The following is a 22,310-nucleotide window of genomic DNA, read 5'->3' as shown; positions in this document are numbered from 1 at the left end:
TTGTGAGATCTAATCGGATGAAGAGTTTACAACAGCGCAGCCAATCAGAATCGCGGAAGAGGATGACGTTTTTAGGAAGCGACGCCATCTCGTGCTGCTTACACAACAGAGAGAAGAGTCTACGGTGCTGGAGGGATTTGTGAGGGTAGTTTATTTGGTTGTAATGTATACAGAAACTGTTAACTTTGTGTAATTTGGGCATCGTATCTGCTGTTAAGCTGCAGCAGACACATTAAAGGAGGTGAAACAGGGTTAAAACTGTCCTGACAACAACAACAACAACAACAATGAAGTGAGTAACGTTAACTATTACCAACTATTACAGTACCTCACCAGTGCTTGCTAGATAACTGCATTGCAAAGGATATTATCCAGCATAAGTAAAATCCTTTTTAATCTCTTTCTGAATGTTAATCTTCCCTGTAGGTTGAACATCGAAGGGCTGTTAGTTTATTTCCCATATGACTACATCTACCCAGAACAGTATTCTTACATGCTGGAGCTCAAGAGGACATTGGATGCCAAAGTATGTCAAGTGTATGTCATTTATTCTCTATTAATTTACATGACACCTCTCTTACCTGCTGTCTTGTCTCATCTCAGGGTCATGGCGTTCTGGAGATGCCCTCAGGGACAGGAAAAACAATTTCACTTCTGTCTTTGATTGTTGCCTATCAGAAGGTGAGATCTGTGATTTTTTTTTTTGTGCGTGTGTGTGTGCGCAAGGAACAAACCTGTAATGTGTTTGTGACTGTCTGCAGGCCTACCCTCTCGAAGTGACCAAGTTGATTTACTGCTCTCGAACTGTACCCGAGATAGAGAAGGTAAGTAACAACTTGCTCTACAGTGCACTCACAGTTCCTGCTGTCTGAAGTTTTAATGATGCTCGTCTTCTGTATCTTAGGTGGTAGAGGAGCTGAGAAAACTAATGGACTACTATGCAAAGGAAGCGGGAGACGAAAATCAATTCCTTGCTCTAGCACTTTCTTCAAGAAAGAATCTGTGCATTCATCCTGAAGTAGGCGTCTCATTTCTTATTACATCTGGACGAGAATAATCCTAGTTTTAAGACACAGTTCGGTCACTACTGATGTTCTGTGGTCTGAAGCTCACCGACTGATCCTGAATGCTTATGTTAACAGGTGAGCTCTCTGCGCTTTGGTAAAGAGGTGGATGGAAAATGTCACAGTCTGACAGCATCTTACATTCGTGCACAACGTCACAGTAACCCCAGCCAACCTGTCTGCCGCTTCTATGAGGTAAAGTGTTAGCATTCATGCATCGGTCGTGGTGATTTTGAAAGTGCATGTCATTCAAGGTCAATCGTAATATTTTGAAATAATTATCATATATACTGTATCAGGATTTGTTTTCTACGGTTTATTTTTAAAATCTCTGTCCACATTTATTCTTTAAAATGCATATTTGTTTATGTCTCATTTTGTTCCTGCTTATGCAGGAGTTTGATGCCGTGGGCAGGCAGGTGCCAATTCCTCCTGGCATTTACAACCTAGACGACCTTAAAGATTTTGGACGGAGGAAAGGCTGGTGCCCGTACTACCTAGCACGCTACTCAGTATGTATAATGATAGGTAGATGTGCCTTTATCAGCAAAGTACAGCTTTGGTACAGATCCCAATTTGATACAGAAAATCTTGTCATGATTTCACATTCAACATGATGTGTTTAAAACAAACATTGTAGTGGATTGCTTGGGGGTGGTGCTGGATGAGGATGGTCAACTGCAGGACTCCTCCCTGCGGCTCCTATTAGAGAGCATTTGGACCTGAACAAACAGTTAAAGGAGTCATATTTAAGTCTTCGCATTTATTTTAGAACAATTTTTACAATAGAACTTTTTTTTTTTAGCAGAACAATTATTTTACGACAATTTGTTTTACAGTAGAACATTCTCATTCTTATCATCTCTAGCCGCTTTATCCTGTTCTACAGGGTCGCAGGCAAGCTGGAGCCTATCCCAGCTGACTACGGGCGAAAGGCGGGGTACACCCTGGACAAGTCGCCAGGTCATCACAGGGCTGACACATAGACAACCATTCACACTCACATTCACACCTACGGTCAATTTAGAGTCACCAGTTAACCTAACCTGCATGTCGTTGGACTGTGGGGGAAACCGGAGCACCCGGAGGAAACCCACGCGGACACGGGGAGAACATGCAAACTCCACACAGAAAGACCCTCGCCGGCCACGGGGCTCGAACCCGGACCTTCTTGCTGTGAAGCGACAGCGCTAACCACTACACCACCGTGCCGCCCACAGTAGAACATTTCTTTGACAAATCTATATATTTTTTTTAAGTATTAAGAGATTAAAATGACATATGAACCATTTTATAGTTTGAATTGGTTTATAATTCTACTTAGAATGTTGTAGAGCTTATTTCTTCTTTCTGTAACTTTTCACTCGCAGTTTTGGGGGGTGGCTGGGCACTGTTGGTAGAGGAAACACTGGCTTGCTTTGTATACAGTCCCCTCTGAAAGTATTGGAACGGTAAGGCCAGTTCTTTTTGTTTTTGCAATACACTGAAGATGTTTGAGGCCAAAAAATGAATGAGACACTCGATCAGAATTTCAGCTTTAATTTCCTGATTCAAGACATGTTTGTTGTCCTTTTTTCCCGCACTTCCATACAATCAAGAATGAAATACCGTTCCTCCTAGCCTAAACAATATACATAAAACTTTGAAAAGAGTTAGCTACAAGTACTAAAACACACACACAATTCACACACACATTCGCTCACACATTTACAGTTGGCAGCAATTTTCGTTGCAGTAGTTCTTTTTATATATAAGGTGCGTGGTGTGATGTGTAAGAATTGCACAAGTGGAATGTAAAGTACATGGTGTGATGTTTACATCTAGATATTTTAACCAGGGCGGCACGGTGGTGTAGTGGTTAGCGCTGTCGCCTCACAGTAAGAAGGTTCTGGGTTCGAGCCCAGTGACCGACGAGGGCCTTTCTGTGTGAAATTTGCATGTTCTCCTCATGTCTGTGTGGGTTTCCTCCGGGTGCTCCGGTTTCCCCCACAGTCCAAAGACATGCAGGTGAGGTTAATTGGTGGCTCTAAATTGACCGTAGGTGTGAATGGTTTTGTCTCTGTGTGTCAGCCCTGCGATGATCTGGCGACTTGTCCAGGGTGTACCCTGCCTCTCACCCATAGTCAGCTGGGATAGGCTCCAGCTTGCCTGCGACCCTGTACAGGATAAGCGGCTACAGATGATTGATGAATGGCTGGATATTTTAACCAACTTAGAACGTGACACTGTTGGTGGCAGACCACCGGATTTTTAGGTCAGCAAAAGTACAGGAACTGATATAGAAGTAAATAATACTTAATATTTGATTGCATATCCCATGCTCACAATAACTGTATCATACCAGCAGCCCGCTGACCTCACCAAACTGTTGCAGGTTTTTTTGTGATACTTGTCCAGGCTTGTACCGCAGCTTCTTTCAGTGGTTGTTTATTTTGGGAGTTTTCTCCCTTCAGTCTCCTCTCTAGGAGGTGTACTGCTGCTCAATTAGTTGAAGGTCTGGCCATTGACTTGACCAGTTGAAAACCACTTTTTTCCTCTTATGAAGTCCACTGTTGTGTTGGCAGTGTATGAAGTTGCTCCCAATTAGATTGGAGGCATTTCTCTGTAAATTGGCAGACAGACTGTTTCTGGTAGAGGTTAATCTTGGTTCCAGAACTTTTGTGGCTCATCTCCATATTTATTTGCAAATTTCAGTCTAGTCTTTTGATTCTTACTGCTGGTGGGCAGTTTTCATCTTGTAGTATGTCCTCTATATTTGTATTCTTGAAGACTCCTTTGAATGCCAGATTGTGATGCCTTCACCCTTAATGTGTGGAGCTCGTTGGCGATGTCACTGACTTGTTTGGTTTTAAGTTTTTCTTCACAGCTCTGTTTTGTCATCAACTGTTGTTTTCCTTGACCAACCTGTTCAGTGTTTGGTTGTTGCAGTTTCTTTCTTTTCAGCACATTCCAAGTTGTTGTATTGGCTATGCCCAATGCTTGTGCAATGGCTTTCATCAATTTTTCCTTTTTCTTAGCTTCAAAATGGCTTGTTTTTCTTTCTGGTCTTCATGTTTATCCTTTTTAACAACAAATGCAGTATTCACATGTTCCAGTAATTTTGCTAATTTGAAAATGGGTGGGTTCAGACAAAAGCCACCATGTTCTAAGTTGTGTAACATCAAAATGTAAATACTGTATCAGGAATTGAAAGCTGAAATTCTGAATTTTTGTCCTGTATTCATCTTTTAATGGTCTTAAGTGTAGAGTAAAAACAAAAGAACTGGCCTTGCAGCCCAATACTTTTGGAGGGGAAAGTATCGATTTTGGGATTTTTACGTTGATTGTTTCTATGACAAGAAGCTCATGTACATCACTAAAAAAAACATGTTTTAGATATGATAATGGACCTGAAAAGACAATTTGTGATCAGTTAAATTATTCCCCCCCGATATCACTGATTCATAATTTGGTGTCTTTCTAAAATATTTAAGGTATTAAATGCATTGCCAATATATGATGATTTTTACCTTTTTTTTTTTTTTTTTTTTCTTTATCAGCTTCTTCATGCTAATATAGTGGTTTACAGTTACCATTACCTTCTGGATCCAAAAATCGCAGACCTGGTCTCAAAAGAGCTTGCAAAGAAATCTGTTGTTGTGTTTGATGAAGCTCACAATATTGGTAAGTGGATATACTGGAACGAAATGTTTTCACAGGAACTTGGTGCGACACATCATAATACAGTGGCATAGTAGACAAGACTACATAATGTGTAGGTACACAACGATATGAGAAGTGCAAACAAGACGTTAAATTCACAAGAAAGTACAATAACTACATGTCATTGAGACAGAACAGTGTTGAACTGAATAACTAGTGCAGTGATTATCTGTAAACTACTGACCTATGGTCACAGTTCTATATGAAGTTTCTCCACCCTACCTGCCACTCTGAACAGTTTTGTGTAATTCTTTTTGTCCTCGCAGACAATGTGTGCATTGACTCAATGAGCGTTAACATCACCAGGAGGACGCTGGACCGCAGTCAGGCCAACATGGACACACTTCAGAATACCATCCAAAGGTGACTTGGAGTTCATTCAGCTAGTAGTGAATAGAAAATTCAATATAACGGCATACTCCTTCTGTTTCAGGGCTGTAAGTTATGTCTTATCATTTGTGTACAACATAAATGACGTGTTTGGATTCTTTGTGCCATTCAGTGTTGTTTCTCTTGAAGGATAAAGGAAACTGATGCTGCTAAACTACAAGAGGAGTACAGGAGATTAGTGGAGGGACTGAAAGAAGCCAATGTTGCCAGAGAAACCGATATCTACCTGTCTAATCCAGTACTCCCAGATGAAATACTCCAAGGTCAGTCTGCCTGCTTGGAAAGTTTCTAAGGCAGGGGTGTCGTACCCAGTTACAGACTGGGGCATAAGTGCATTCTTTTTAAATGACGCTTTTTCTCATCTCATTATCTCTAGCCGCTTTATCCTTCTACAGGGTCGCAGGCAAGCTGGAGCCTATCCCAGCTGACTACGGGCGAAAGGCGGGGTACACCCTGGACAAGTCGCCAGGTCATCACAGGGCTGACACATAGACACAGACAACCATTCACACTCACATTCACACCTACGGTCAATTTAGAGTCACCAGTTAACCTAACCTGCATGTCTTTGGACTGTGGGGGAAACCGGAGCACCCGGAGGAAACCCACGCGGACACGGGGAGAACATGCAAACTCCACACAGAAAGGCCCTCGCCGGCCCCGGGGCTCGAACCCAGGACCTTCTTGCTGTGAGGCGACAGCGCTAACCACTACACCACCGTGCCGCCCATGACGCTTTTTAAGTTATTTATTTTATGTTATTATAAATCTCCTCCGAAGAATTGCCACCTTAATGTGGTGGAGGGGTTTGTGTGTCCTGGTGATCTTGGGAGCTGTGTTGTTGGGGGCATCAGCCCCTGGTAGGGTCTCCCAAGGCAAATTGGTTCCAGGGGAGGGGCCAAATTAAGAGTGATTCATAGACCCTGATGAAACTGTAAAGTAGGAGGTGCAGTACCTTGCCCGGGAGCGGGAAACCGGGGCCTCCTCCTGGAGCCAGACCTGGCAGAGGAACTCGCCGGTGATCGTCTGGTGGCCGGGTCTTGGCCCATGGCACAGCCCGAAGAAATTACATGAAGCCACCGCCATGTGGGCTCACCACCCGCGAGGACAGGCACTGGAGCCGGGTGGCAGGCAAAGGTGGGAGCCTGGGCGTGCTGATCCTCAGCAGCGCAGACTTGTTCTTGGGGCATGGAACAAAGTGGTCAGCTGATTAGGATGCCTCCTGGGTGCCTTGCTTTGGAGGTCTTCCGGGCACGTCCAACTGGGAGGAGACCTTGGGATCCCTCAGGAGGAACTGGAAAGCCTTGTTGGGGAGAGGGATATCTGGAATACTCTGCTTAGTCTGCTGCCATCGCGACCTGACCTCGGATAAGTGGAACAAAATGGGTGGATGGATTATTATGAATGCGTCTATTCTCTAATCTGATTATGGTCATGGTTAAGTTTCATAATGATGAAAAATTTGATTAATTCGTACCACAACTGCTATACTATAACAGTGTGTGAAGAAATCATATAGGTTTATCTTTGCTAAGATCATTACATTACATTACATTAATGACATTTATCAGACGCTCTTATCCAGAGTGACCTACAACATACTCAGAGCAGCCAGGGGTTAGGTGCCTTGCTCGAGGGCACTTCAGCCATTCCTGCTGGTCCAGGGAATCGAACTGGCAACTTTTTGTTCCCAGAGCTGCCGCTTTAACCATTAGGCCATGGCAAAGGTCATGCATATACTTGGTCTCTCACCGCTTGTTTATCGTCTCTGTCAACTTCATTTTGTAGATTGCTACCCTGGGTGACTTTCGTCTTGGAATTTGGAGTCAATCAATAACTCAAAGTAGGGCTGTGCGATATATCGAATATACTCGATATATCGCCGAAAATTCTGTGTGCGATTACATAAAATTATTATATCGTAACTATCGAGTATTTTATGGTCATCTTCCGACTTGCGTTCGTTTTGTGTTTGTTTAAAAAATTTCCCAGTGGTTTTCTCCCTGTCCCTCAGGCAGTAACGTGAGAGGCTGCCTAATGGTAAAGAAAACAATAACGTCACGCACTCGCCAACCAATCCCGGGCGACATCTCGGTGCTGAAAGGAACTTCTGGGAAGATTTTCTAATTTCGGGTGTGTTGCCGGATTGGGCGGTTTTAAGTGCGTTTTGGCGGGTTTTGAACATATTTTGGGCTGGAAAACGTCAGCAGTATCTGGCAACACTGCCGGCGGGAAGATTTCCTGGTTCCGGTTTACAGCGCTGGCTCAGTTCGTGCAATCGCTGATTTTGCATAGGCTACCGTGTAAGCTCTGTCAATTTCAGCGACAAAAATGGAAGCGGACGAATTGGTTCCTAAAAGAACTAGTAAGGGGTCAGTCATCTGGCATTTTTTTGGATATCGCGAGAAGGACGTGGAGCAGCAAATGCCAGTTTGTAAAGTGTGCAAAAAAACCCTGTCATCACGAAAGGCAGCAGCCGGAATTATACACATCTGAGGGGCAGAGCCAGAAAACATTCAGTTCAAAAGTGTGCAAAGAGAAAAATGTTTTGCAGATCTCTCTCTTCTCTCCCTCAATCTCTCTCTCTATTGTGAATGTTCCAGTGGTTCTCAGTAGTCAGGTTAATAGCTTGGAGATCTATTTTTTTAAATAATTTAGGGTCATTCCACGCCAAACGTCCGAATGCTCCCGCTCGACCATCTCAGATTTACCTGAAAAAATTCCACGAGGTTCACACACTTCCCAATAGGAAAAGTCCCAAATTTCAGCTCCCAACTCATTATAGTTTTGTCATAAAAAAATATTTAGGCAGCTAACCCCAGACACGTTTTCAGCAGAGTTTTCTAGGGAGCCACTTTCACATTGCTGTATCTAGAAAACTATTTGAGCTAGGTCTTTCAAATTTCCAAGGGCTACTATCTGGCTAAAGTACTTGTAGTAGATGGACTTTTACACATGTGCTTTTGGTTTATCATAGCGTTCTGGCGGCTTGAATTTGCTCGAAAATTCAACTCTTCAAATCTGGCAGCATATTTGAAGGACTGTTGAAAGTATAATGTTAAAGACAGAGGCTTGATATTGCACATGCACCTTCCCACAAATGCTGTGCACTTTGTATTCAAAAACTGTCCCTCTGTGAAGCATAGTCTAGAAGATATTAAGGTTTAAAAATTGGAAAAAATAATTTGGTGCCATTTTTGGCATGGTATAGCAAAAAAATGATAGGTCCCACCAACATAAAATTGGCTGTTTTTGAAAGATTAGATATATGTTTCTAACATATCCAAAAATTGTGATGGTGTTTTGCCTTAATGTTGCAAAATGATTTTTTGAAAATGAGGTGTTTGCACACATGCACAGCATTCATGGTCTATGAAGGCACTTCCAGATGCTAAGAGAACGCCTTAAATTCATTACATACAGCTTAAACTCAATAAAATGCTTCATTTGATTCATGATAAACTATATTTGAAGGTCAACTTATATGTAATCATTAGGTATAGAAACAGAAATGTGTCAAATTGAGCATGCACACTGCAGAACATAATGTGGATGCAAGTGTCTCATACCATCCCCACATCAATCAGATTCCAAGGCACTCTAGTAAATGTTCACACCTGTATTTAGAACGAGCCACTTGCAATCAGATTGACTATTTAAATGACTAGAATGAGCAGGCTCACAGTTTTCAAGATGGCATCTTTGGCTCCATGTTTTATTGGAGCTGTGTTGGGATGTGCTGAAGACTGCCACAGGTTGGATTACACCGAGTTATGCAATGTAAGTCTAACTACTTTAATACTTACTTTACATTAATACTTTTCTTGCAACTTTGCTGATTGACCATCATTTTGACATGTTATGCTTCTATTGTTTCAGACCAAGACAACTGGTATCCATCACTTCTCTGTCAAAAGATGACCAAATGCTCCTGAAGCACAGGTGTAGTCTGCAGGATGATGTACCACCTGATGCAACTATATGTTTGTACCATAAGAAAATAAACCTGGATTGTTACTCTTCTCTACAAAAAAACTGCAGCAACCCATATGGCTTACATGCAAGACCTATGAAAAAAAATCTTCGCATCATCTCTCTGTCCCAAGCAGAGGCCATTGGAAAGACATCTGTAAAGGCTGGAATGAAAGTATGCATGCAGTGCAAGAAGCATATGTATAAAGTGTCAGTCAAAGTTCCATTGCAAGAGCATGTTGATCATGATCATGTTGACTATGTACAACAGGAAGACATAAAAGACCAATTGGATAAGTGCTTCACTGCTATTGGACTTTCCCCATGTAAAATCTCACGAGTCAGTCCCAGGGATAAGGAAGCGTACATTAAGAGAAAGGTTGAAGAAGTTGGCCACAAGACCAAGGAAATGCTACATTGGTGTGCTGCAGTCCCTTCAACGTCATGGGCTGCTCCTATGATGACCACATCTCTAAAATAGATGCTCCTAGAACTACAACTGGACGTCTATATACAATTCAGGAATGTGACATCGAAGCATCTGAAAGATTCATTAAAGAGTTCAGATAATTTACAATAGCTTTCCCTAAGTTGCCAATGCATACAGTTTTTTTTTTCTTTTAAATCATGGTACAACAGATATGTAATGGTTTGTGACAAGTTTCAGTTTTCACCAATATTGGAGTTCCAATATTGCAATACCTAAAAATGGCATATAGGCTATCCTTCTAGTGTACTTTACCATGAATCAAATGAAGCATTTTATTAAGTTTAAGCTGTGCAAAATAAATTCATGGCGTGTTCTTAGCATCTGGAAGTGCCTTCATAGGCCATGAATGCTGTGTATATATGCAAACACCTCATTTTCAAAAAATCATTTTGCAACATTAAGGCAAAACACCATCACAATTTTTGGATATGTTAGAAACATACATCTAATCTTTCAAAAACAGCCAATTTTATGTTGGTGGGACCTATCATTTTTTTGCTATACCATGCCAAAAATGGCACCAAATTATTTTTTCCAATTTTTAAACCTTAATATCTTCTAGACCATGCTTCACAGAGGGACAGTTTTTGAATACAAAGTACACAGCATGTGTGGTAAGGTGCATGTGCAATATCAAGCCTCTATCTTTAATATTACACTTTCAACAGTCCTTCAAATATGCTGCCAGATTTGAAGAGTTGAATTTTCGAGCAAATTCAAGCCGCCAGAACGCTATGATAAACCAAAAGCACATGTGTAAAAGTCCATCTACTACAAGTACTTTAGCCAGATAGTAGCCCTTGGAAATTTGAAAGACCTAGCTCAAATAGTTTTCTAGATACAGCAATGTGAAAGTGGCTCCCTAGAAAACTCTGCTGAAAACGTGTCTGGGGTTAGCTGCCTAAATATTTTTTTATGACAAAACTATAATGAGTTGGGAGCTGAAATTTGGGACTTTTCCTATTGGGAAGTGTGTGAACCTCGTGGAATTTTTTCAGGTAAATCTGAGATGGTCGAGCGGGAGCATTCGGACGTTTGGCGTGGAATGACCCTTTAATGAATGAGCACTTTTCTTATTTAGGCTAAATGTCTTTCTCAGTGTTGTGCTTGCACTTTATTGGTTTGAGCTCTGAGCAGCTCTGTATTGTGTTGCCCCTTTGTTGCAATTTTCAAGATTGTTTTTTCAGTTTGTGCCACATCTTTGTTGAATAAAAATAGTCTTATTTCAATTCAATTGTGATTAATCACGAACATGAAAATTTAAAATGTGTTGTTGAAAACCACCTGTAAAGTTAACCAAGAATGTTATTTAATCTGCAGGGATTGTAGTGAAAACAGTAAAGAGTAAAAGTTAGATTTCATGGGGTCCTTTAGAGGAGATTTAAATATATCGAGATGTATATCGTGAAATGGAGAAAATGTATCGCGATATTCATTTTTTCCCATATCGCACAGCCCTAACTCAAAGGCTAGTTAACACCAGAAGGATTTTTAGACCTGCATCACACAACGCAGATATGTTTCAGTCCTTAAGAGTTTTGTGAGTCATGCATAAAACATGGCTTTTTGTTTTTACATTCTCCATTTAAAATCCATAAGTATTGGATGTGTTTATATGATGTCTATGGGTAATCAGAATAAACATTTAGTACAGCTCTTGTCTGAAAATGTTACCCAGCATTATACTGTGGGCTGATTCAGTGCTGTGCCACCGTGCCCCCCCAGTTCATAAGACTGAAGATCACTAGTATGCTATATTGCCAAAAGTTTGTGGACGCCTGACCATCTCACCCATATGTGGTTCTTCCCCAATCTCTTGCCACAAAGTTGAAAGCACACAGTTGTATAAGGCTGTAGTATTCCTGCCCCACACCCACTGTAACCCAAACCTCTTTCAGCATGACGATGCCCCTTCACACAAAGCAAGGTTCATAAAGACATAATTTGCTGAGGTTGGTGTGGAAGCTGAGTTCTGAATGTTGACCATAATCCCACTGAACACCTTTGGGTTGAACTGAAAGGCCAACTGCTCTCACGCTCTTGAGCACAGCTCCCTGCAGCTGCACTCCAAAATCTAGCGGAAAGCCGTCCCAGAAGAGTGGAGGTCATTTATAACAGCCAACTGGGGACTAAATCAGGAATGGGATGTTCAAAACGCACACATGGGTGTGATGGTCAGGTGTTCTTTGGCCATAAGAAGTGAAGACACTCGTATATAAATATATTTTCCCAATGAAGGCTCTTCCTTTATAATGGATGTGAAGTGTAATATACTCCCATAAAAAAAAAAAAAGTCCTTTGTTTTTTGTGTCATGTTCTATCACTGCAGAGGCTGTCCCAGGTAATATCCGCACAGCAGAGCACTTTATAGGCTTCATGAAGCGTTTCCTGGAGTACCTGAAGGCTCGGCTGCGTATCCATCACGTTGTGCAGGAGAGTTCTCCTCAGTTCCTTAAAGATATCCATGAGAAGGTGTGCATTGACCGCAAGCCCCTCAGGTGAGGCGTGTCTCTGTGTGCTGCATGTCGTGTCTGAGGACTTTGTCTTCCTGAAATCGTTAGTGGGGGGGGAGAGTTTGAAGTAGAGGTCTGCGCGGGACAGAATTTTCAGTCCTGCTCCTGCATTGTGCAGTCCCGCTCCCGCAAAGAATTATGATTTTCAGTCCCGCTCCCGCCTGCCATATTTTGTCCCGCTCCCGCCCGTAAATTCCGCATGATGCAGACGTTCGCGTTATTTCTCACGAAAGTTCTTGTCATTGTTCATGTCATCAACAACAGCTCTTCTAAATTTGAGTGCCCTATCATCTACATGACGTGACACAGTTGTTGTATGGGGCAGAATATCTCGCACATCGAATTTGCCTATTGTGGCTGCCCTGTCAACTAAGTGTTGGGCTAACTGAACTAATCCCCAACCAGCGATGCTGTCATACGGGCGGAGGCCCGCAGCAACAAAATCAACGCATTTCTCCACGGTCTTTGCCTTCAACGCATCTGTCACTTTTGCGTTGTTCCCTCTGAACTCCAACAATTGTTGTCCTTTTAAGACGGTACATACATGGCGATTCAGGCCTGATGTACCTGATTTATGGCCGTTGTATGTCAGAACCTTTTGGCACTTATCACAACAAGCAAAGGGCAGCTGATTTCCCTCTGCGTCGTACACGAGTGAGAACGACTTCCAAACGTCTGATTTCAGGACTCTTGACTTTTTAACGGTAAATGTACCTCTTTTTAAAGCAGCACTTACTTCTGAAGCATTGTGAGCTTCACTAGAGGAGCTCTGCTCTTCTGCCATGATCGGAGATCTCAAACACGGAAGAGCGGAAAGGAATCGGAAACGTACGCGAGATTAGACCACATCCGCAAATTTGGGCATCTTAAAATGTTTTTATTAACGCCAAATAAAATATCCAGCACAAGTTATATATGATGGACATAAATTAATAATTTATAAATTTTATTTTAAACACGTTTTTAGTTAGCGGGACTGCAGCTTATCACCTCTCCCGCCCGCAATGAGCTTTCGAAATTTGTCCCGCGCCGCACTGCTTTGCGTCGGGTCCCGCGGGAGTGCAGGGCTCTAGTTTGAAGTCCTTAAACTGGCACAAAACTCGCTTTTAGGAAAATAAGAGTTTATATATAGACACTATAAGTATATTTAATTGAACCTGCTACATTATTTGATGCATTGTGTGATTTAGCTGTGTGGGGTTTTTGTTTATTCCCCCCCTCCATAGATTCTGTGCAGAGAGGCTACGTTCATTATTGAGAACTCTGGAAATCGCAGACATTGCTGACTTCTCTGCCATTACTCTGATCTCCCATTTTGCTACACTTGTTAGCACCTATAGCAAAGGTAAAACATTCTTATCCATATTTTGATTGCAGTAGTAACACTATACTTATTCGCTAGCAGTCTTGAGTTAAAAAAAAATCCTTTTCCAGGCTTCACAATTATCATTGAGCCTTTTGAAGACAAAACCCCCACGATCGCTAATCCTGTTCTGCACTTCAGGTGGGTTACATTGACTCTAATGACCCTCCCATCCAAGCTCTGAAAGATTTTTAAGTTCTGCATATTTTTATTTTAATTTTATTGAAAGACTGCTTCAGTATGTTCCATAGAAATTAATTCCACTTAAATTATTTCCATTCTAAATAAATTTAATTACATTTTAGTTTTGTGTTAATAAATATTTACAGAGATCTGTGTTTTCAACAGCTGCATGGATCCCTCCATCGCTATAAAGCCTGTGTTTGAGCGGTTCCAGTCAGTCATCATCACTTCAGGGGTAAATTGCCTTCCTTTGTACCAGCTCTTCTCCCACTTCGCCTCCAGAAAAGCGTTCAAACTATCATCAGGAGAGAATGAAAGTTTGAATCCCAAAAATGCTACAGCCATCTGTGGCTGAGAGTCAAAAGAGCATAGCTGGCTGTGTCAGTTTTGGTGTAGAAAATTGGGGAAAGAACTCCTCCTAACTGCCACAACTAAATACCATTTGTTTGCATGATTGTGCATACTCGGGTTTTTCCAGCAGGAGTTGGAAAATGAAGTGCCACATAGTGCAGTATTTGCTATAAATGCTTCCGTCCTATAGCAATCATTTCCCTCTTGCCTGGAAATAGACTACATGAATATCTCGTATCGATCTACTTGCTAAACAGCTTGTGACCATTATCGAGGTTAAAGGTATCCTGTCTTACAACTATGGGGATAGTATCCTCATATTCGTTTTTACTTTGGTGAGCGTACATTTTCTTCTGATATTCTGGGGAAGCCATGGCCTCAAGGTTAGAGAAGCAGCTTTGGGACCAGAAGGTCACCGGGTCGCCCTGTGATAACCTGGCGACTTGTCCAGGGTGTACCTCGCCTTTCGCCCGTAGTCAGCTGGGATAGGCTCCAGCTTGCTTGCAACCCTGTAGAACAGGATAAAGCGGCTAGAGATAATGAGATGAGGTCACCGGGTCAGTTTCATGGACTAGTAGGAATGGCTGAAGTGCCCTTGAGTAAGGCACCTAACCTCCAAATGCTTCTCAGGCTGCTCTGGGTGTGTTGTACGTCGCTCTGGATAAGAGCGTCTGCTAAATGCCTGCAATGTAATGTATTCTGAGCATTACTGATAGAATGCTGCTGCGGTCTTGCATTTGGCAAGTCACTCACCATTCTTTGTATAAGGACATTCATCTGTTCAGGCTCCAGAGGTGGTGGTTTTTTTTTTTTTTCCCCTCTCTCCTTCCCCACCCCCCTTTGGTGTCAGTGGGTTTGCCTATGTACCATAATAGTGACTGGCACATACCGCTCATTTTTTCCGACACAGTCAGTCCCCTCTCTGTTTTTACGCATTTGAATACATTCCCCACCAACTATCTGACCACTGGTGCTTGTGGCTGATGTGTTGCTCGGATCATAAAATGTACTCTTACCATGCGCTGCTAAGCCTGCTATTTTTAGTTTTCAGCATGTCTTGGAATGGGTTCTACCTCTGCGCACACATCCGTTTTTCTAGACTTGGGTTGGAGTGCCCTTGTGTTCCATGTTATACTGAGTGGGTAGCCACTAATAACCATGCTACAGGATCCTGGCAGATTTGGATCTTGGGTCAGAGCTGACTCTGGCCCAAGTCCGTCAGTCTGAACAGCTTACTGGTCACAATAAAAGCACATTTTATCCAGAGCACGCCCATCTGTGGGTCTGGCCCCTTGGACTAGTCAACTGGAGACTGCGATCTAACAACCCAGAAAGCTTTTTTGAATGCAAGAGTGCTTAATATATGAACCCTGTATGCCCTTAAGTGGAAATTATGTAAATGGTGTTCACTTCATCAAGCTGGACCCTGTGGATTGTCTTCCCTAAAGGTTTGGTAGCAGTTATTGCAGTGTATCATATGATTGTGGATGAGTTTTCTTTAGGGTGACCTTGTGGCTGAATCCAGGTTTTCTGCTCAAGATTATATCACCCAACTTTTTGAATTAGTTGATTCATATCTTGGTAAGAAAAAGCTGCTTGGATTTCTTCTTAATTCCATAATTTTTAAATAATTCCTTGTCATTCAGTACAAGTACCTGTTTGGCTGAAATCTCCTCGGGAATGATTGCTGTAGGATGGCAGCGCTTTTGCCGTATCTGTATCATGCAAGTACTGTATCATGTTTGCCTGGGTGGATAATGTTTTTTGTGGTTAGTTAATATACTTATGATTATCTGAAAAATATATCCTTTTAACACAATATTAACTAAATTTGTGTGTGGGGGAATTAGCAGCCACTATCAAACTCGTGCAACCTTGTGAAATCTATAAACCCCATTTCCAAAAAAGTTGGAATATTTTCCAAAATGCAATAAAAACAAAAATCTGTGATTTTTGTTAATTTGTGTGACCCTTTATTTAACTGACAAAAGTACAAAGATTTTCAGGACCAACTAATTGTATTTTGTAAATATGAACAAAGTTAGAATTTGATGCCTGCAACAAACTAAAAAAGTTGAGACAGAGGCATTATTACAATTGTTACATCACCTTTCCTTTTAATAACACTTTTTTTTAAAAAATCATATTGGATCTGAGGATACTAATTGTTGCAGTTTTACAAGTGGAATTTTTGTCCATTCTTGCTTGATGCAAGACTTCAGCTGCTCAACAGTCCGTGGTCGTCATTGTCTGTCTGATTCTCCGCTTCATGACGTACCATATGTTCTCAGTAGGAGACAGATCTGGACTGGCAGCAGGCCAGTCAAGCACACACACTCTGTCTATAAAGCCATACTGTTGTAGCCTGTGCAGAATGAGACCTGGAACAGTCCTGCTCAAATAAGCATGGACTTCTCGGGAAGAGATGTCACTCTGATGGTAACACGTCTCTCTAAAATCCTAAGATACGCCTCTGCGTCAATGGTACCTTCACACACATGCAGCTTACTCATGCCCTGGGCACTGATGCACCAACATACCATCACAGATGCTGGCTTTTGCACCTTTCTCTTATATCAAACTGGATGGTTGTGTTCACCTTTGGCACGGAGAATTTGATGTCCGATTTTCCACAAAACAAGCTGAAATGTGGACTCCTCTGACCACAGCACGCTTCCACTGTCTTTCTGAGATGAGTTTGAGCCCAGAGAATTTGGCAGCATTTCTGCGTAGAATCGATGACTGGCTTCCTCCTTGTGTAATACAGTTTCAGGTTGCATTTCTGGATGCAGCAGCGGACTGTGTTAAGTGACAACAGTTTTCCAGAGTTCTCTCAAGCCTGTGTGGCTATATTTGTCACATTAGCATGACGGTTTCTCAGGCAGTGCTGCCTGAGGGCTCGAAGGTCACGCACATTCAACAGTGGTTTCCGACTTTGCCCTTTATGCACCGAGATGTCTCTGAATTCCCTGAATCTTTTCACAATATTATGCACTGTGGATTTTGAAAGACCTAAATTGTCTGCAAGCTTGAGTTGAGATGTTCTTTTTGAATTGATTGACTATTCTGTCACGAATTTTGGCACAAAGGGGTGAGACACGACCCATCCTTGCTTGCGAAGACTGAGCCTTTGGTGCATGCTGCTTTTATACCCAATCGTGATACCGTCACCTGTTACCAATTAACCTGCTAATTACGGAATCTTCCAAAATGGTGTTCTTGACTATTCTATAAACTTTTCAGTCGTCTTTTGCCTCTGTCCCAACTTTCTCTGAGTGTGTTGCAGGCATCAAATTCTAACTTTGTTTATATTTACAAAATACAATTAGTTGGTCAGTAAAACTATTGAAAACCTTTTCTTTGTACTTTTTTGTCAGTTAAATAAAGGTTCATGTGAACTAACAAATCAGATTTTTGTTTTTATTGCATTTTACTGTATGTATGAGAGCTATTCGTAGTTTTTTTTTTTTTTTTTTTCTCCTTTTAAATATTTGGAATAACTTGATGTGTTTCATAGTTTGTCTTACTTTTCCTCTCCCAAGACTCTTTCTCCACTGGAAATCTATCCCCGAATCTTGGACTTCCACCCTGTTACCATGGCATCCTTTACTATGACACTGGCACGCACCTGCCTTTGCCCTCTTGTGAGTGTGCAGTAGCCCATTCAAAATAAATGTGGTTGTTTTAAAGGGATAGTTCGGGATTTTTGACATGAATCTGTATGGCATCCCCATCAATAGTGTCATGCAAACACACTGACTTACCCCTGACAGCATCCTGTGAGTCCAGTTCTTGTCCAGTTTGGTCCAGACGAAAGTAGTCCGGCAAGTTTGTTGGGGTCACGAAAGTAAAACGTTTTTCGTCTCAAAACAGTATGTGTTCAAAAGAGTGATATATTTGCATCACAAAACCGTTGCCAAATAAAAAGTCAGACCTCGAAATCGCTTGGCACTATTTTCTCTCCCTTCTTATCACTGCGCGCTGCCGGCTTCATCCAGCTGCGGCTCCAGCTTCAAGGATAAGCTGGAGCCGCATAAGTAGGAGTCCCGGCGGGTGGTTTGTATTCGATTCGTTTATATCCCGACCTTGTCAGCTGTCAGATTTATGTTCATGGACCCGGTAAGCTGGTAAGTAATATTTATTTATTTTTTTCTTTACCAAATTCTAACAGAAAACGAGAGCGCCCGAAAGGGAAAACCGAGCCGAGCCGCCTCACGGCTGTAATGCAAATTGCTTTCCTCCTCAGTATAGAAGTGCGCTTCCATGTCAGGGAAAAAGAAACTACCACTGCTGCCTATGTAGTGCCCTATTTATACAAATAGGAGTCATTCAGGATTCAGCCATGACACGGAGCAAAAACATGGCTGAATCCTGAATGACTCCTATTTGTATAAATAGGGCACTACATAGGCAGCAGTGGTAGTTTCTTTTTCCCTGCCATGGAAGCGCACTTCTATACTGAGGAGGAAAGCAATTTGCATTACAGCCGTGAGGCGGCTCGGCTCGGTTTTCCCTTTCGGGCGCTCTCGTTTTCTGTTAGAATTTGGGAAAGAAAAAAATAAATAAATATTATGTACCAGCTTACCGGGTCCATGAACATAAATCTGACAGCTGACAAGGTCGGGATATAAACGAATCGAATACAAACCACCCGCCGGGACTCCTACTTATGCGGCTCCAGCTTATCCTTGAAGCTGGAGCCGCAGCTGGATGAAACTGGCAGCGCGCAGTGATAAGAAGGGAGAGAAAATAGTGCCAAGCGATTTCGAGGTCTGACTTTTTATTTAGCAATGGTTTTGTGATGCAAATATATCACTCTTTTGAACACATACTGTTTTGAGACGAAAAACGTTTTACTTTCGTGACCCCAACAAACTTGCCGGACTACTTTCGTCTGGACCAAAACTGGACAAGAACTGGACTCACAGGATGCTGTCAGGGGTAAGTCAGTGTGTTTGCACGACACTATTGATGGGGATGCCATACAGATTCATGTCAAAAATCCCGAACTATCCCTTTAAAGGAATTTCAAATCTTACACCTGAATATTCTAAACATTTTTCTCAGATTGTTGGGCGTGGAAACGACCAGGTGGCTATGAGTTCCAAATTTGAGACCAGAGAAGATTTTGGTGAGTGCTGTTTGAACCTATATATATATATATATATATATATTTTTTTTTGATTCTCAAAATATAAAGCATCGTGTTAATGCACAGTATCCCACAGCTGTGATCCGGAACTATGGGAACCTGCTCCTGGAAATGTCTGCCACTGTACCTGATGGGATCGTGGCATTTTTCACCAGCTATGTTTACATGGAAAATATTGTAGCTTCATGGTATGAGCAGGTATGCAAAGAAATCAGTTTTGCTATTCATTCTGTAAGTTAGATGTGTGTGCATTTTGTAAAATGGTAAAAATTCTCTTTTGTTATGTGGCTTTTTTTTTTTTTTGGACTGTAGGGAATTCTGGAAAATATTCAGAGGAACAAGCTTATTTTCATCGAGACTCCAGATGCAGCAGAGACCAGCATGGCTCTTGAGAAGTACCAAGAGGTCAAGAGACTGTTATTTCTAAATGGTCACTTGGTATCAGTTGGAAATATTTGTTGTGTATATACTGTATGACATATATAAAATATGCAGTGCTTCTGATTGATCTTAATTTGGTGTTCCAGGCTTGTGAAAATGGCAGAGGGGCCATCCTGCTGTCTGTGGCCAGAGGTAAAGTGTCTGAAGGGATAGACTTTGGTAAGCATCCTGCTCACATATCAGCTGTCATTCAGCTGAATTTAAATTTTTTTTTTTAATACAGTGATTTTGTACTTATGTCACATCTGTTTTGACCCACAGTTCATCACTTTGGGCGAGCTGTGATCATGTTTGGAGTGCCTTATGTTTACACCCAGAGTCGAATACTTAAGGTTAATCATTCCGTCACACTTTATTATGTCCCAGTTTTTTCTTGATCTCAGCAGTGAAATAATTTACCCCGTTACTGGCTTCCTCAGGCTCGTCTGGAGTATCTGCGAGACCAGTTTCAAATCCGTGAGAATGACTTCCTGACCTTTGATGCCATGCGACATGCGGCTCAGTGTGTAGGCAGAGCCATCCGAGGCAAGACCGACTATGGCCTCATGATCTTTGCTGACAAGGTAATCATTTCTTCATTGTGTTAAATGTCTAGTTGATTTCAAGTTGGGTATCTCGCTTCAGTTACTTGAGCCCTCTGGTTCCCACCCTCAGCGCTACGCCAGAGCCGACAAGCGAGGTAAACTTCCCCGCTGGATTCAGGAACATCTCACAGATGGCAGCCTTAACCTGACTATTGATGAAACAGTGCAGCTTGCCAAGCACTTTCTGCGGCAGATGGCACAGCCATTTAGACGGGTAGGTCCAGTTCCCTCTTCAAAACACCCAACCTGCTGTAAAGACATGATCCAAAACACAGCTAAAAGTCAATTTATATGTACAATACCAAAATATGATTTTGAGGAAAAAAAATCCCATAGAAAAAAAGTATTTAAGTTATTCCATGAAATCGAGTCGTATATGAGCTGATGGCTGACGAGGCGCGTAGCACCGAGTAGGCTATAAGCCATGTACGATGAGCGAGTGCAAGAATTGTTTTATTCTATCCACATTCACTGGATTTTGAGAAACGGAGCATTTTTATTTTTTGCAAAATCGATAAATAAAAACTTTATGCAAAACGTCCGAGTAAATAATTTCCGCTTAGAATGTAAACAAACCAATGAAATGACAGGAGCAATTTGTGAAAAATGCAATAATTCTTGAAAAATAAAAAAAAAGATATGTTCTTACCATCAAATACTTTTTCCATATTTTTTGGGGGGGGGGGTTTGAGTATAGTTTTTATTTCATCCTCCGTTGGTTCAGCAACACGTTCTGCCATTTTGTTTTTATACTCTCGGTATATGAGGCTGATCGCCTAGTAGTAGAGTAGCCAATCAGAGCATGCGATTGCACATATCCAGTGAATGTGGACAGAATAATGTTTGTGAGGAGATGATGCTTTTGAAAATTATACTAGTTAATTCTTATTTACAGGAGGATCAGTTAGGCCTGTCTCTGCTGACCCTGGAACAGCTGCAGTCCGAGGAAATGCTGCAGAAAATCTCTCAGATTGCTCAACAGGCCTAATACTTGTCACTGGGATGGAAAATGTGCTTAACCTTTGACACTTGTGTATATACTTTTTTAAATGTTTTTCATCAAACAAAATGTCAGTAATAAATGCTGATTATTTCTACAAACCCACTGGTATAATGGTTCACTTTTTTGTACCCAAAACAAGTGTACACAATACATCTTCAAAACACCGTTTGTGCTCCGTCACACCTTTACCCCATACATGAGCTCACAGCTGCCCACAATTGGTTTGTGTCGATCTGAGTGCTCAAAGCCAAGTTTGGACTCTGGACCATAGCAGGCTGTGGTATCATCAGGATTTGAACTTGCAATCGGGTGATGAAGTCCTTTGACCTTTCAGAAGCTACTTTAGCTAGAACTATTCAAATTTGACCGGTGAAACCCTGAGTAAAGGAGAGATGCATGCAGCTATTTCATCCTCTTATTATCCCTTAGATGCATGGACGACCAGACCTACACTCTTCCATGAGTGGGGTCCAAAATGACCCCAATTGGAATTAGGGCATTTTTGAGTGGAAACTGATTTTATGTTGTTCAGAGTTGATTGTTAATGCCATATTTTGATATTTGACATGTTCATTCACCACTTTGTATGTTTGTTTGTGTTTGTTTTGTGTGAATTTGTTTGTTGTTTATTTTTGTATGTCTGTACATGTACAGTTGAATTTGTGTGTGTGTGTGTGTGCTCATCCGTATAGCGGTATCTCAGAGGATAACATATTCTCCAGTGGAGAGAATGAGAGAAACAGTAATGACACAATGACAACAGTATGATGTTCTCATGCACTTTATTTACATGCTTACTTATCCCCTTAACACCCAAATATAGAAAAAAAGTGTAAAAAAATTTTTTCAACCTAATATATGTTGTTCTAGGAAGGCTCTGATGCAAAAATTGTGTTTCTTTTTTAATTTTGACATTTTAGCAATTTTTGGGGGAAATGTAAAATTACAACGTTGGCTCTCAAGGGTAGGTAGCAGAATTTCACTGGCATCATTCACACACTTTAAATGATCTGGGTGTGTTTGTCTTCACTTTCCTGCTGATAAAGGGTCACAGAAGTGATTGTATCTTCACAACAAACAACAACAATAATAGTCAGACATG

The 22,310-nt window shown here is 41.5% G+C and overlaps 1 protein-coding gene across 1 annotated transcript; it reads left to right on the top strand.

The window, feature by feature from the left end:
* Window positions 1-96: 96 nt before the first annotated feature.
* ercc2 (excision repair cross-complementation group 2) lies at window positions 97-21,306 on the top strand. The gene is made up of 23 exons (XM_060943925.1): window positions 97-292; window positions 427-526; window positions 604-681; window positions 762-824; window positions 905-1,018; window positions 1,143-1,259; window positions 1,460-1,576; window positions 4,604-4,727; window positions 5,033-5,129; window positions 5,286-5,419; window positions 11,948-12,116; window positions 13,358-13,476; window positions 13,566-13,635; window positions 13,843-13,912; window positions 17,571-17,672; window positions 19,096-19,159; window positions 19,257-19,378; window positions 19,493-19,585; window positions 19,708-19,780; window positions 19,883-19,953; window positions 20,041-20,184; window positions 20,276-20,419; window positions 21,101-21,306. Exons 1-23 carry the CDS (start codon window positions 288-290, stop codon window positions 21,191-21,193), a joined length of 2,283 nt encoding a protein of 760 aa, XP_060799908.1. The 5' UTR covers window positions 97-287; the 3' UTR covers window positions 21,194-21,306.
* Window positions 21,307-22,310: the final 1,004 nt, after the last annotated feature.

This window comes from Neoarius graeffei, chromosome 17, assembly GCF_027579695.1.
Source record: "Neoarius graeffei isolate fNeoGra1 chromosome 17, fNeoGra1.pri, whole genome shotgun sequence".
In the NCBI taxonomy this organism is placed as follows: Eukaryota; Metazoa; Chordata; class Actinopteri; order Siluriformes; family Ariidae; genus Neoarius; species Neoarius graeffei.
This window is presented reverse-complemented; position numbering and strand designations above follow the sequence as displayed.

Coding starts and splice junctions, on each gene's coding strand:
- ercc2 (XM_060943925.1), top strand. Junction 12,117..13,357: donor ATTGACCGCAAGCCCCTCAG/GTGAGGCGTGTC, acceptor CCCCCTCCATAG/ATTCTGTGCAGAGAGGCTAC. Junction 13,636..13,842: donor AATCCTGTTCTGCACTTCAG/GTGGGTTACATT, acceptor TGTTTTCAACAG/CTGCATGGATCCCTCCATCG.